The sequence below is a fragment of the Balaenoptera ricei genome, chromosome X (genome assembly GCF_028023285.1).
Source record: "Balaenoptera ricei isolate mBalRic1 chromosome X, mBalRic1.hap2, whole genome shotgun sequence".
Lineage (NCBI taxonomy): Eukaryota > Metazoa > Chordata > Mammalia > Artiodactyla > Balaenopteridae > Balaenoptera > Balaenoptera ricei.
The window spans coordinates 92,229,823-92,244,439 of record NC_082660.1 but is presented as its reverse complement, the minus strand read 5'-3'; the positions used below and the strand labels follow the sequence as shown (position 1 = coordinate 92,244,439).

The 14,617-nt window shown below is 47.3% G+C and overlaps 1 protein-coding gene across 1 annotated transcript; it reads left to right on the top strand.

The window, feature by feature from the left end:
- The first annotated feature begins 886 nt into the window (after nt 1–886).
- LOC132356986 (nuclear RNA export factor 2-like) lies at nt 887–12,575 on the top strand. The gene is made up of 18 exons (XM_059910288.1): nt 887–937; nt 1,547–1,630; nt 1,746–1,856; nt 1,967–2,047; nt 2,186–2,255; nt 2,402–2,490; nt 2,610–2,717; nt 2,902–3,011; nt 4,811–4,847; nt 5,231–5,299; nt 5,383–5,438; nt 5,582–5,685; nt 5,792–5,854; nt 5,963–6,078; nt 6,174–6,216; nt 7,075–7,147; nt 7,694–7,876; nt 12,554–12,575. Exons 1-18 carry the CDS (start codon nt 887–889, stop codon nt 12,573–12,575), a joined length of 1,470 nt encoding a protein of 489 aa, XP_059766271.1.
- Nucleotides 12,576–14,617: the final 2,042 nt, after the last annotated feature.

Genomic DNA, 14,617 nt, shown 5'->3' with positions numbered 1-14,617 from the left:
ATGACTGGTGTCCAGTCTAACCCATGGACGCATACACCTCGGTTCCTTATCAGTCCTGCTCCACTGTGTTAAAAGTTTCAAGGCAGTTGTCCTCTCCTCCCTACTCCTTCTCCTCCCTCTTTCTCCTCCTTGTCCTCCTCTTCCTCATCCTGCGCCTCCTCGATTCTTCCCCTGATAGTGCCATCTGTCGGATAAGGCTGTCCTCTCTGCACAGGCAGAAGATTGTCCTTTCTGAGGTTTGTGGGATTGGTCCCTTAGGCCAAGTTGGCACTTTGCCTGCCCTACCATCCTGTTACCTAAGACATGGTACATGGTAAGTGCACCACAGATGTGTCTTCAAACTTGTATTTTTGTTCCTCTTTTCAGAATACAGTGATGGTGGTAGACCACCTCAAGGAAGAAAGAAAGGTTGTAGTTCTTTCCCAGGTAATTCTGGCAAGAGGAGCCCTCATTATGAACACGGTGGGGGTGAGCCTCAGCCCTCACACCTCCAGGAGGATGATGGAAACGTGGTGAAGAGGGATGTCCAGGAGGACCCCGAAGTAAGACAGTAAGTGACCAGGCAGCAGGGTTTGTACACAGCAGCCCCTGGGACTATGCACCTCTCTCACTCTCCGTGGACTTGTTTTTCTTCTGTTACTGCAAAACTGAAGCATGCTAGAAGTGAAATAATAGTTGAGCAATCCTAATTGTAGTGCTGGTGTCAAAGAGACGAGGGTGTACAGAAGACTTTCTTAGCACGTATGGCCACTCACCCTCCTTCTCTCCACATCCTCCCTGCAGCTCTCCCTGTACCATCCGAGGCAACGAGAGGACAGTGAGATTGGACAGTGAAAGCCACATGCATATGACTGTGTGGGGAAACAGAAAACCTCTGGAGAGAGAAATGCGGGAGAACACACAAGATGGAACCCCAGGGAGCTGGTTCAGGGTCACTGTGAGTATCCTGAAAAATATATGGAATGTGCAGGAGAGAAATGTCAGGGAGAGTTGTGTTGGTCTCATGTTGAGATGCTGGTTTATTGCACTGGGGACAGCTTGTAATCTGTCCTTTTTATGACCAGGAGTTAACAATCTTGTTCATCTAAGGGCAGATTCAGTGAAGCAGTGTAAAGGGAACAGGCTGACTGTGAGGAGAACGGAGGAGCCTGTCTCAGAGCAAAGATGGAAACTACTGCCAAGGATATGGAGCAACTCCACATTGGAGGTCTCAGTTTGGCAAGCTGAGTGTGGGAGATGGAGGGTCGAGCCTCTGGAGACCTTGTCTGAGGGGCAAGCAGTGTCTGCACTGGGTAGGATCTCCTGGAAATTTATAAAAGGAAGATCATCTCTGACACCTTGATTATTTGGAAGAGAGTTTGACTGGAGAGAAAGAGTATTTAGGAAATCCATATTACGCACACCCATAAGAAATCATGCCAGTGGTCCCTTCTTTAGAAGCCCTTTCAAGCTCAGTAGAAGGCCGGAAAAGATCAGGAAAAGGTTCATCCTCCAGCCTAAATTCCCTGTTGTCTGTCCTCTCTCCCATCCCTTCTTTTCATCCTAGATTCCTTATGGGGTAAAGTATGACAGGACATGGCTAATGAACTCAATCCAGCGCCATTGCAGTGTCCCCTTCACTCCAGTGGACGTAAGAGAGGATGCCGAAGCCAGACGCGTGGGCACAGGGAAGGGGGAGAGAGAGACCTGGTTCAGCAGGGTCTGTTGGCTTCTGATACTATTGCTGTTGCATTCAATCCCTGTAGTTCCACTATGTGAAAAATGGGGCTCGGTTCTTTGTCCAGGAAGCTAGCACTGCCTCTGCATTGATGGATGTCAGCTACAAGATTTGTGACGAGGAGAGCCGAAAGGTGTGTGTCGCGGGCATTACCTGTACCTCATCCTGAGGAAGGAGTACAGGCCAGGGGCTGCTTGTCTTCTTTGGAACTAGAGTTCCTGGTGCTTACCCCACCTCTTCTTCCTGCAGATACCTGTCTTTGTCAGCCCCTCCGCTGCTCCCTACTCTGTGCGGTACAAGTTGAAGCCAGAAGAAATGGAGCAGCTAAAGGTAATGCAGACTCAAGACATGTTGTGTGCCAACCCTCAGACCAACCTCTCCTTCCTCCAGCCCCCCGTCCCCCTCGCCCCCGATTTCCCTGCCACCACCACAGCCTCAGAGCGGCTCTCTCCATCTCTCACTCCGCAGCTGACCTTGATCAAACGATTTAATATCTACAAGCAAGCTCTTGACCTCCAGAGGCTCTGCGTTGACCCAGGTACGGCTGACAGCAGTAATTCTAGGGCGGAGGAGGGCAGAGGGGTCTTCCTGGAGGGAGACTTAGGGATGGTACAGTGGGGAGGGGCTGGTGCTGGCCCCAGACCCCACTCAGCCATCTGATTCCCTCCCCTCTCCTTCCTGAAGACTTGGTGGGCCATGATATTGATATAATTCTGAATCAAAGAAGCTGCATGTCCGCCACCCTGCAAACCATCGAAAAGAATTTCCCTGAGGTGAGGCTGTAGGCCCAGTGCTGGTATTAGTGTAGGGGGTGGAAGAGATGGGGTGGAGGGCAGATTTGTCTCCAAGGTCCTAGATAGTAACCTTCACTCTACCTCTTCTTGCCCCAAAGCTGTTGTCCTTGAACTTGAGCAGCAACAAACTGTACCAGCTGGATGGCCTGTCTGACATTATACAGATGGCCCCCACGGTCAAGATCCTGAACCTCTCCAAAAATGAGGTGAGAAGAGGGAGCCAGATCAAAGTTGGGTTGAGAGTGGGGGGGGCGTGTTAGTGGCCATCAGAGTGATGACAGGAGGCAGGTGAAGGTACCTGTGGGGGAGGGAGGGGGCTGGGGGTGCAGAGAGCCGGATGTCCCTCTTTCCCTGGGATTCCTTTTCCCACTTCCGCCCCATATTTCTCAGCTGAAGTCTGTGTGGGAGTTGAGCAAGATGCAAGGGCTGAAGCTTGAAGAGCTGTGGCTGCAAGGGAACCCATTGTGTGGCACCTTCCCAGACCAGTCCACCTATGTAAGGTCAGTGTGAACACCCTGTCACCCTTCCTGGTGACCTTCACCCGTGGGAGCCTAGACTATCTGTGACAGTGCCCCTTTGCCAAAGGTGGCAGCCCTGGTCTTCTGGGAGGATCAGAGGCCCCACCTTCTGCTCTCTCTGTGCCTATCACCGGTGAGGAGTTTCCTTCCCCTGACCTGCTCACCTCTGCAGGGGCTCTGGGGTCTGTTTCCAGCTCTCTGCGCCCAGCTATATTCCGCCAAGGCCTCCCAAGAGTGTGCCGCAGGAAGCAGGGCTTCTCCTCCTCACCAGGACCAGGAGCGACCAGCCTTGATCCAGATGCTGGCGCCCTGGACTGAGAAGGGTCCTCCAGTCCAGGGCCTCTTGCTGAGAGAAGCCTTCCTTCTTCGTGCTGAGATGGCGTTTGCCTCCCCCGTTCTGAGAGGGGCCCTCTTCCCCTTCCTCCAAAGGGGTCCCCCCTCGTCTCCCAGGTTGACATGGGGGCTTTCCTGCGCCATGCTGAGGGCTGAGGCCGTGGGTGGCTGCTGTCATGACATCCATTCTGCTGGCCCAATGCCAGGAGCTGGACCCTCCTTGGGAAAAAGCAGGGCTCCTTGAGTCAAGGGGCCAGACGTGGGCCCCCGCCCGTGATCAGAGGGCTTCCTGAGGCAGGAGTGGAAGGCAGAGGGCAGAGGTGGTAGAGGAGACAGAAGGACAGGGCTCTCAGGGGCACTTCCCATCCCTCCCTGCACACGTCACATCATCCCATCTGGTCCTTCACAGGAGCCCTGGGCAGCCTGAGACAGGTACGATTCCTCAGATAAAGAACGAACTCAGACAGGTGCAGGGGTCATCAGGAGAGAAGACGGTGATCATAAGACTGGGCCACGGATCCTCAGCCCCATACTGAGCTGGGACCTGACCCTTTCCTCATTCTGGGGGAGATGTGCCTCCATGGCGGCCCTGTTTCCCATGCCCAAGTCTGGCTGAACTCACACAGGTGACAAAGTTTCAACCAGCATCCAGTGGGGCCCCAGCCCAACATGGGCATATTTTCCATTCCTACCTGGTGTGTCTGGGCGATTCTGGGGCAGGTGAAGAGCCGCAACAGGGGCGCCGTTTCCCCTTTCTTCTCTCTTCTTCCCTGACCCCGACCACGGGAGAGCTTCTTTCCCTTCCCTTTGTTTTCTCTCTCTCTCTTGTCTCTGTGCCCCTATGTCTCTCTCATCTCTCCCCTCCTACCTTCACTCCCTTTCTGTCTTCATCCCCTCCATCTCCCTCCCTGAGCCCCACCTCACTCACCTCCCTGGCCCAGCATCCTGGGCCATCCCTGGGGGGTGTCCGGGTCTTGCCAGAGTGCTGGACCCCCAGTGAGGTAGCAGAGCCCCGGGCTCCCACCCCATTCCCTCTTCTCCCCACAGCCTTCAGTGGGGCCCTGGAGGAAGGAAGGGAGGAGAAGGAAGCCCTGCAGTATGGGTTTGAAATGCTGCTCCCTGTGGCACTGGAGAAGGGAGTGCGAGTAGTCTGGGTGGGAGCTACCCAGGCGAAGGAGAGGAAGGGAGGGAGGGAAGGAATATTAAAGTGAAGGTATTGAGAGAGATGAGGACACAGTGCCTTTCAGACAGTAAGATGACAGATGCTCAGTGCTCAACAGGGAAGTGGACCGAAAACCCTTAAAATCAGAAGCAGAGGTGGGCAAAGGGCACTGCTGGATGGGCCAGAACACACTGATCTCTGTTTATGGTATTACTGTTTTAACTCAAAGGAAGCATTGCAGCCTTGAACTATCAACCATCTCTTCTCTATTTTTGGTTTTGGACAGGGCCATCAGAGATCGTTTCCCGAAGTTATTACGCCTAGTAAGTGCCTACATAAATCATTGTCTCTTATGAATGTCGGTGATCTCTGCACCTGCCCTCAAGCCCTTTGGGTCTTGCCTAGATCACATATTAGCATCAGAACCTTAACCATTTTGGGGGGCATGGACTCCTGAAAATGACATGGATAGACTTGCTGGAAAAATACCCATAAATACACACACGCACACACACAAGTTGAATATAACACTAGAGACTTCCCAGGACCTCATGATGAAGACATCCAGTGTAAGCTTTCCCATGGAATTTCCAGGGCCCTTTCACACCTGACCTCTGACCCTCACCCTCCTGGGCCCATCCTTTTCCCCGATCATCCAGGGCAACTCCCCTGGTCTCCACTCCTGACTTCCTCTTCCCTTCTCCAGGATGGCCAGGAGTTACCGTCACCAGTTACCGTTGATGTTGACACTCCCTGCGTATTAAAGCCCTGCAAGGTGAGGAAGAGGATCAAACAACATTTGGGGTGTTGCAGGGAGGCTTTATCCACTGCATAGTCTCAAATGCCATTTGATTCCAGGGCAGCTACTTTGGATCTGATAAGCTGAAGAGACAAGTCCTGCAATTCCTGCAGCAGTAAGTACCTCTGGGAAGCTGAGCAAGGGGGAGAGGGCGAGGACAGGTGAGGCCACCTAAGCACAGGTCTGCTCAGGGGAGTTTCCAAGTCTCATGTGAGGTCCAGACCACAGAGATAGACTGTCCTCAATGCTCTCCCTCAGGTACTACTTGATCCATGACTGTGGAGACCGACAGGGTCTCGTGGGTGCTTATCACGAGGAGGCCTGCTTCTCCCTGACCATTCCCTTCCACCCCGAGGACCCAGCCCCATGAGTATCACAGCACAGGCTCTGCTCCTGGGCCGTGTGGCTCCCCAGGAGACACAGGCCAGCTCCTGCAAACACCCACCACCCACTGTTGCTCTTTGTCTCCTAGAAGCAGCTTGTGCGAGTACTTCAAGGACAGCCGGAATATGAAGAAGCTCACGGACCCCCGTGAGTGTGTGATGGGAAGACTGGGTGGGAAAGGGCGGTGAAGGAGTCAATCATAGGGTCCAGGGCGTGGCAGCCCCTGACCTTCGCTCGTTTCCCCTCCCCTCATAGACCTGCGGGTCCAGCTGCTGAAGCACACAAAACGTGACATTGTGCACACCCTCTGTGTGCTGCCCAAGACTCAGCATGACTTCAGCTCCTTCATGGTGGACACGTGGTCCCAGATGGTGAGTGCCTGCTTCCTCCCTCGGGCGGGCCCAGGAAGCCACAGGTGGGTAGGAGGTGGAGGTGGTGACTGGGCACCTCGGCTCTTCCCTTTCAGGAAAGGATGCTCTGCTTCTCTGTCGACGGGGTGTTCAAGGAAGGTGAATGTGTGTATACCCCCTTCCCAGATTCCCCACTGCTGCCTCCCCCTGGCCAGGCTCATTCCCAGAACCACCCAGCTTCCCTGACCCCTTCCGTCCCCTTCCCTTCCCCTTTTCTTCCCTTCTCTTCCCTTCCCTTCCCTTCCCCTTCTCTTCTCTTCTCTTCCCTTCCCTTCCCTTCCCTTCCCTGCCTTTCCCCTCCTTTCCCCTTCCCTTCCCTTCCCTTCCACTCCCCTCCCTTACCCCTCTCGTCACTTCCCTTCCCTTCCTTGCCCTTCCCTTCCCTTACCTGCCTTTCCCTTCCCTTCCCTTCCCTTCCCCTCCCTTCCTTTCCCCTCCCTTCCCTCCTCTGCCCTTCCCTTCCCATCCCTTCATTTCCCTCCCCTCCCCCTCCCCTCCCCTCCCCTCCCTCCCCTTCCCCACTGTGTTCTCCAGCCCTCAGGCTTCCCACAGACAACCCAGGTTTGAGTTGTGTCCATGCCTGTCTGCCCTGCACACCCTGGGCGTTGGGGACACAGGCTGTGGAGTTTGGTGGCTCTCATCCCAGATACTCACTCTGAGAACTTGGGCCGTTACTTAACCTCTCAGTTTCCTCATTTGCAAAATGGGATAGTAGTATCCACCTCTTGGGCGGCTGTGAAAAACGCATCCCGTGAACCTGTGTAGTGGTTGTCAGGGGCCCTGTCACTGGGCGCAGACTGCTCCTATAGTTGCCATCCCCATTGCCGACACCCTGGCCTCCATGAACAACTGCCCTCTCAGCATGAGTGTCCAGTCACAGCCTGACTGGGAACCGCCGGTTGAGCGTGTACAGCACGTGTGGCTCTAAGGGGTACTGTTGTTTGTTTGCTGTTGAAGTGGAAGGAAGTTCTCAGGACTGTGTGCGTGCCTTCACTCGGACCTTCATCGCTACCCCTGCCGGCTATTCCAGGTGAGAGCCCTGTTGTGGGCAGGAATGCCCATCCCCACCTGGGCTCAGGGGCATGGGAATGTGGTGGCGCAGACCTTAGGTTTACTCGGTATTGTGGAAAGCCAGCAGGGAGATCCCAGGAGCAGTCTAGCCTAGTGGTTAAGAAGAGCATGGGCTCTGGAATCGGCCTATGCGTTCTCTCCTTGACCCAACACTCACTCGCTGTGTGACCTTGGTCAAGTCACATGACCTCTCTGTGACTCAGTGTCTTCTTCCGAGAATGGGGATCAGAGCGTCCACCCCTTGGGCTGTGGTAAAGGGTAAATGCGAAATTGTTTGTGGGTTGGAGATAAACCTATGAATCGAGTGAAGGTGGTAGACAGTCTCTCCAAAGGTGGGCTCTGTGGGGAGGGGCAGAGGGACCAGTCAATGAACCTGGGGGACAGACACAGGAAGGGTAATGGAAGGAATCTGGTTGCTGAGTGCCAGTGGGAGCAGGTTTGTTGTTAGGGGTGTGGTGGTGTTCATCTGTCCAATTATCTGAGTGAGTGACCGTTTTTCCTCCAGTCTTTTCATCGTGAATGACGAGCTGTTTGTATGGGATGTAAACCCTAAAAAGACCCAGAGTGCAGTCTCCATCCCAGTACCCACACCCTCCACCAGCTCCATGCCCAGTTTCTACTGGGAGCAGCAGCAAATGGTACAAGCTTTCTCCACTCAGTCTGGGATGAACCTCCAGTGGTCTCAAAAGTGAGTATTGTGTGTGCATGAGGATAAGCAGGAGCTGGGAGAATAAGGGAATTAAAAAGAGAACACACAGACAATTTGGAAAAATAAGTATTTGGATATTTTGCTTCCAGAAAAAAAGGAAGCTCATGAAAAACGTATCCTAATTTTATGATGATATATGTGAAGCATTTTAAAAATAGTATTATGCTCAGATGACATGATCTTTTAAATGGAAAATCCTAAGAAATTTGCTAAGAAAATGTAAGAATACATAAACAAGTTCAGCAGAATCTCAGGATATAAGATCAATACACAAAAATCAATTGTATTTCTATGCACTTAACAATGAAAAATCCTAAATTGAAATTAAGAAAACAATTTGATTTATCGTAGAATCAAAAGAATAAATACTTAGAAAGAAATGTAACTAAAGAAGTGAGAAACTTATACTTTAAAATCTTCAAAACATTGTTGGAATAACTTAAAACCTAAAAAAATGGAAGGACATTCTGTGTTTGTAGACTGGAAGACTTAATATTGTTAAGATGGTAATACTATTCAAAGTGGTCTACAGAGTCTACACCATATCTATCAAAATCCCAGTTGGCTCCTTTCCAGAAATTGATAAGGTGATCCTACAATTCACATGGAAATGCAATAGACTCAGAATAGTCAAAGCAATATTGAAAGAGAATAAAGCTGAGGACTCACAAGTCCTGATCTTCACAATTTCAAAACTTACTACAAAGGTACTATAATCAAGACTGCATGGCACTGACATTTGATAGGTCAATGCGATAGAACTGAGAGTCCAGAATGAAACACTGACATTTGTAGCCAATTAATTTTCAATAGGTGCCAAAATAATTAATGGAGAAAAAAATAGTCTTTTAAACAGGTGGTGCTGGGACACATGGGTATTAACATGCAAAAAAAAAGAATTTTGACCCCTATCACACACCATATACAAATATTGACTCAAAATGGATCAAAGACCTAATGTAGAATCTACAACTGTAAAAACTCTTACTGACTTATTTCACTTAGTATGATAACCTCTAGGTCCATCCATGTTGCTGCAGATGGCATTATTTCATTCTTTTTAATGGCTGAGTAATATTCCACTGTGTATATGTACCACATCTTCTTTATCCATTCCTCTGTCGATGGACATTTAGGTTGCTTCCATGTCTTGGCTATTGTAAATAGAGCTACAATGAACATTGGGGTGCATGTATCTTTTCGAATTATGGTTTTCTCTGGATATATGCTCAGGAGTGGGATTGCTGGATCATATGGTAGCTCTATTTTTAGTTTTTTAAGGAACCTCCATACTGTTCTCCATAGTGGCTGTATCAATTTACATTCCCACCAACAGTGTAGGAGGGTTCCCTTTTCTACACACCCTCTCCAGCATTTATTGTTTGTAGATTTTTTGATGATGGCCATTCTGACCTGTGTGAGGTGATACCTCATTGTAGTTTTGATTTGAATTTCTCTAATAATTAGTTATGTTGAGCATCTTTTCATGTGCTTTTTGGCCATCTGTATGTCTTCTTTGGAGAAATGTCTATTTAGATCTTCTGCCCATTTTTTGATTGGGTAAGTGAAGTAAGACAGAGAAAGACAAATATCATATGATATCACTTATATGTGGAATATAATAAAAATGATACCAATGAAATTATTTACAAAACAGAAACAGACTCACAGTTCTCAAAATGAAACTTTATGGTTACCAAAGGGGAAATCTGGGGGGGAAGTGATAAATTAGGAGATTGGGATTAACATATACACACTACTATATATAAAATAGATAACTAATAAGGACCTACTGTATAGCACAAGGAACTCTACTCAATATTCTGTAATAACCTATATGGGAAAAGAATTTGAAAAAGGATGGAGTCATATATAACTGATTCACTTTGTTGTTTACCTGAAACTAACACAACATTGTAAGTAAACTAAACTCCAATAAAATTTTAAAAAAACACTTAGACGAAAACAGGGGTGTATATCTTCATGACCTTGAATTAGGCAACGGTTTCTTGTATATGACACCAAAAGCACAAGCAACCAAAGAAACAAATAAATTGCACTTCATCAAAAGTAAAAACTTCTGTACATCAAAGGACACTATCAAGAAGGTGAAAATAAAACCCACAAAATGGGAGAAAATATTTGCAAATCTCGTATCTGATAAGATCTACTATCTAGAATATTGAAGGATTTTACAACTCAACAACCAAAAGATAAATATCCAATTTAAAAATGGGGAAAGGATTTGAATAGATATTTCTCTAAAGATTGTATACAAGTGACCAACAAGCACATGAAAACGTGCTCAACATCATTAATCATTAGGAAAATACAAATCAAAACAACCACTTCACATACGCTAAGATGGCTTTAATCAATTAAACAAAAGATAAGCATAGGTGAGGATGTGGAGAAATTAGAACTCTCATATATTACAGGTATCAAGGTTTAGTGGAGCACTTGCTTTGGGAAAAAATTTGGCAGTTCCTCAAAATGTTAAACACGGAGTTACCAAATGACCCAGTAATCCCACTCCCAAGTATCTACCAGGAGAAATGAAAACATATGTTCACTCTAAAACTTGTTCAGGAACGTTCATAGCAGCATTATTGATAATAGCCGAAAAGTGGAAACAACCCAAATATCCTTTAGCTGATGCATGGATGAATAAATCCGGTATGTCCATATAGTAGAATATTATTCACTCATAAAAAAGTACAGTTCTGGGGCTTCCCTGGTGGCACAGTGGTTGAGAATCTGCCTGCTAATGCAGGGGACACGGGTTCGAGCCCTGGTCTGGGAAGATCCCACATGCCACGGAACAGCTGGGCCCGTGAGCCACAATTACTGAGCCTGCGCGTCTGGAGCCTGTGCTCCGCAACAAGAGAGGCCCGCGCACCGCGATGAAGAGTGGCTCCCGCTTGCCACAACTAGAGAAAGCCCTTGCACAGAAACGAAGACCCAACACAGCCATAAATAAATAAATAAATTAATTAATTTTAAAAAATAAACTAGCTGTTTATCCTCAAAAAAAAAAAGTACAGTTCTGATATATGTCATGACATGATCAACCTTGAAAACATTATGCTAAGTGAAAAGCCAGTCACAAAAGTTGAATATAGTATGAAATGTCCAGAATCGGCAAATCCACAGGGGCCAAAAGCAGATTAGTGGTTGCCAGGTTCTGGGGGAAGGGGAGAAATAGGGAGTGATCACTAATGGTTAAGGAGTTTTTGTTCGAGGTGATAAAATTATTTTGGAATTAGATAGTTGTACAATCTTGTGGATATCCTAAAAAGCACTGACTTGTATTCTTTAAAATAGTGTGTGCATTATATCTCAAAAAAAGATGGCTGGAAACTTGTACTTAAAAATTTTTCACTTAATGGCCATCATCAAAAAATCTACAGACAATAAATGCTGGAGAGGGTGTGGAGAAAAGGGAACCCTCCTGCACTGTTGGTGGGAATGTAAATTGATACAGCCACTATGGAGAACAGTATGGAGGTTCCTTAAAAAACTAAAAATAGAACTACCATACAACCCAGCAATCCCACTACTGGGCATATACCCTGAGAAAACCATAATTCTAAAAGAGTCATGTACCAAAATGTTCATTGCAGCTCTATTTACAATAGCCAGGACATGGAAGCAACCTAAGTGTCCATCGACAGATGAATGGATAAAGAAGATGTGGCACATATATACAATGGAATATTACTCAGCCATAAAAATGAATGAAACTGAGTTATTTGTAGTGAGGTGGATGGACCTAGAGTCTGTCATACAGATGTGAAGTAAGTCAGAAAGAGAAAAACAAATACCGTATGCTAACACATATATATGGAATCTAAAAAAAAAAAGGTCACGAAGAACCTAGGGGCAAGACGGGAATAAAGATGAAGACCTACTAGAGAATGGACTTGAGGACACGGGGAGGGGAAAGGGTAAGCTGGGACAAAGTGAGAGAGTGGCATGGACATATATACACTACTAAATGTAAAATCGATAGCTATTGGGAAGCAGCCGCATAGCACAGGGAGATCAGCTTGGTGCTTTGTGACCACCTAGAGGGGTGAGATAGGGAGGGTGGGAGGGAGGGAGATGCAAGAGGGAAGAGATATGGAGATATATGTATATGTATAACTGATTCACTTTGTTAGAAAGCAGAAACTAACACACCATTGTAAAGCAATTATACTCCAATAAAGATGTTAAAAAAAAAAAAGACCAGTATGGAATCTAAAAGAAAAAAAATGGTTCTGATGAACCTACGGGTAGGACAGGAATAAAGACGCAGACATAGAATGGACTTGAGGACACAGGGAGGGGGAAGGGAAAACTAAACAAAAACAAAAACAAAAGCAAAAATATTTTTCACTTGTTATTTTCTTGAACATCTTCCTTGATCAGTGTATATTAAGTTCCCTTGTTCTTTTGCACAGCTCTACTTTTCTGTTTTGAATTCTAGTGGGCATGAATGCTAGTGATAGATGGTTTGGTTTTCACTGGGTCTTTCTTCGTCATTACACATAGTGTTCATACTGGTACATGTGTCCCAGCAAGAAAGTGGCATAGATTTAGCGGTGGCATTGCATGGTCAGCGTGACTGTACTGTGGTACTAATGGAGATCACCTGTTGTTCTCCCATTGCAGGTGCCTTCAGGACAACAAATAAAACTACACCAGAGCTGGTCAGGTCTTCAGCATGCTCAAGGTGAGGTCTGGGAATCAAGTGGGGGTAAAGATGAATGTTTCTGGGCCTTCAGGGAGGCCAAGAAGGTGGAGGCCGGTGGCCTAAGAATGGAATGTGGGGAGCTGGCTCTTCTGACATCCCGACTCCTTCTCTCCAGACCGAAGGCAAGATCCCAGAGGAGGCCTTCAAAGAAATCCCCTAAAAGGAGCGCTTGGATGCTGTCTTTGTCTTCATCATATCATCATTGTTTCTCTTTTCTCCAGCCTCAGGCCATGCCCATGAACAGGGTTGAGACCTGGCCGACAAAGAAGCCAAAGTTACCTTGTAGGCCAGGTAACATAGCCACCTGAAGGGTCAGTTGTTTCTGTATTTTCCCCACTCACGACTGCTGTTTGTTTTCATAATAAAGAGTGATGTTGCATGTTGTATGTTGTGTGTTCTGCATTGCTGTTCCCTGCCCCAATCATGAGCCAGTGGGTCCAGGCCCGAAAGGCCTTGGTTGCCTTCCTGCCTGACCCCCATTGACCCTGGCAATCCCTAGCAGATATATCAGGCTTGACTCCATAGGTAGTTTGTCAGTAAATTCTGATGAGAGGGGACATGATATGCTTCCAGGAATTGGTTTTTGGAGGCAGTGTGACTCAGTCAGATGCTCTACCTGGAGACTCTCAGAAACAGGCATATGACCCGGAACAACAGAGGCTTTGCAAGGGATGCCGACTGGCTAGTGGAGGGCTTTGGAAGGAAGGAAGGAAGATGAGGATGTACATGTTTTACTTCTTGTCCATAATGATTTCCAAAGACCATACCGTGAACAATTTCAAGATTTGCATACAGGTGAATGAGAAACAGGCCTTTTCACACCTCTCACCATGCTTCCATAGGGATTCTCATCCATCCACTGTACTGCCCCCTCTCCCTTTCTGAAGGTGCACTGTGGGAGGGATCTCACCTCAGTACCTTAGAGTAGGGGAGAGTCAGCCTGTCTGCCCATGCATTTCTCATGTGCTTGAGAGGGTTGAGGCATTTCATTTCACTTCCAAACAAACAACAATAACATGGAATCTCACATTATGGTCAGGTCTGTGTGACCTTTCTCATCGATGCAATTAGCAGTACAGAATTGCAGGCAAGAGTTGAAAGGGACACTTGCACAACTTATTTTCTGTACTTCTGTAATTTTTGCACTTTAGACAACAAGCAGGCATAATTTTTGAAATTAAAATAATAGCAGTACCAAATTTCAAGTTACAATCGTATAATTGAAGACATAGGTGAGGTACCACCAGTTTACAAATTATGCCTCCATTTTTGGGTCTTGCATAAGTTACTTCCTCCCACTTGCCACTTTTCAGTTCTTTATGTCATTTACATGAAGGATCCATATATTGGCTTGTGAATGTCTTTAAAAATATGAACTAAGGAGATGATTGCCATTACATAAGGAATAATTCCATGTTATTCCATGTAGTGCCTCAATGATCAGAGACAATCTTGGCATTCTCACCTAAAGAACTGAACAGAGATCACAGTGTATACTTCTCAGCTGCACTGTGAAGAATAGAGGTAGACTCAGATGTAAACCAACAGTTGCATTGTCTGGCTCAACTCAGGCTCTCTGAGCTGTTTGAGTTCCCTCGTGGACAGGTAAAATGGAACTCATCACATGGCCCCTCTACTTCCTCTCTCTACATCATCAGGCTTCCACATCCTTCGCCTCCTTCCCTAGCCAGCTCAGATGCTGCCTTGGTCTTCCATTCACTTGTTCTCCTGCCAATTCCTTGCTTTCAATTCCCTTGCTCTCATGATCCTAGGCAAATGCTAACCCTGCAGCCTGCCCCTCTCTCTGTCTCTGTCTCTCTTTTTAATCTCCAACTAACTTGTGTGCCTTCCCTCAGAATTGCTCTGGCTCCTGTGTGGTACTCTCCACTCCCAACACTTTTTCCCAGAACTTTTGTCTGAACTGATGCCCTTACCCCTGGGATCCCTGCTTGTACCCTCCCACCCCCAGCCATACTACTGCT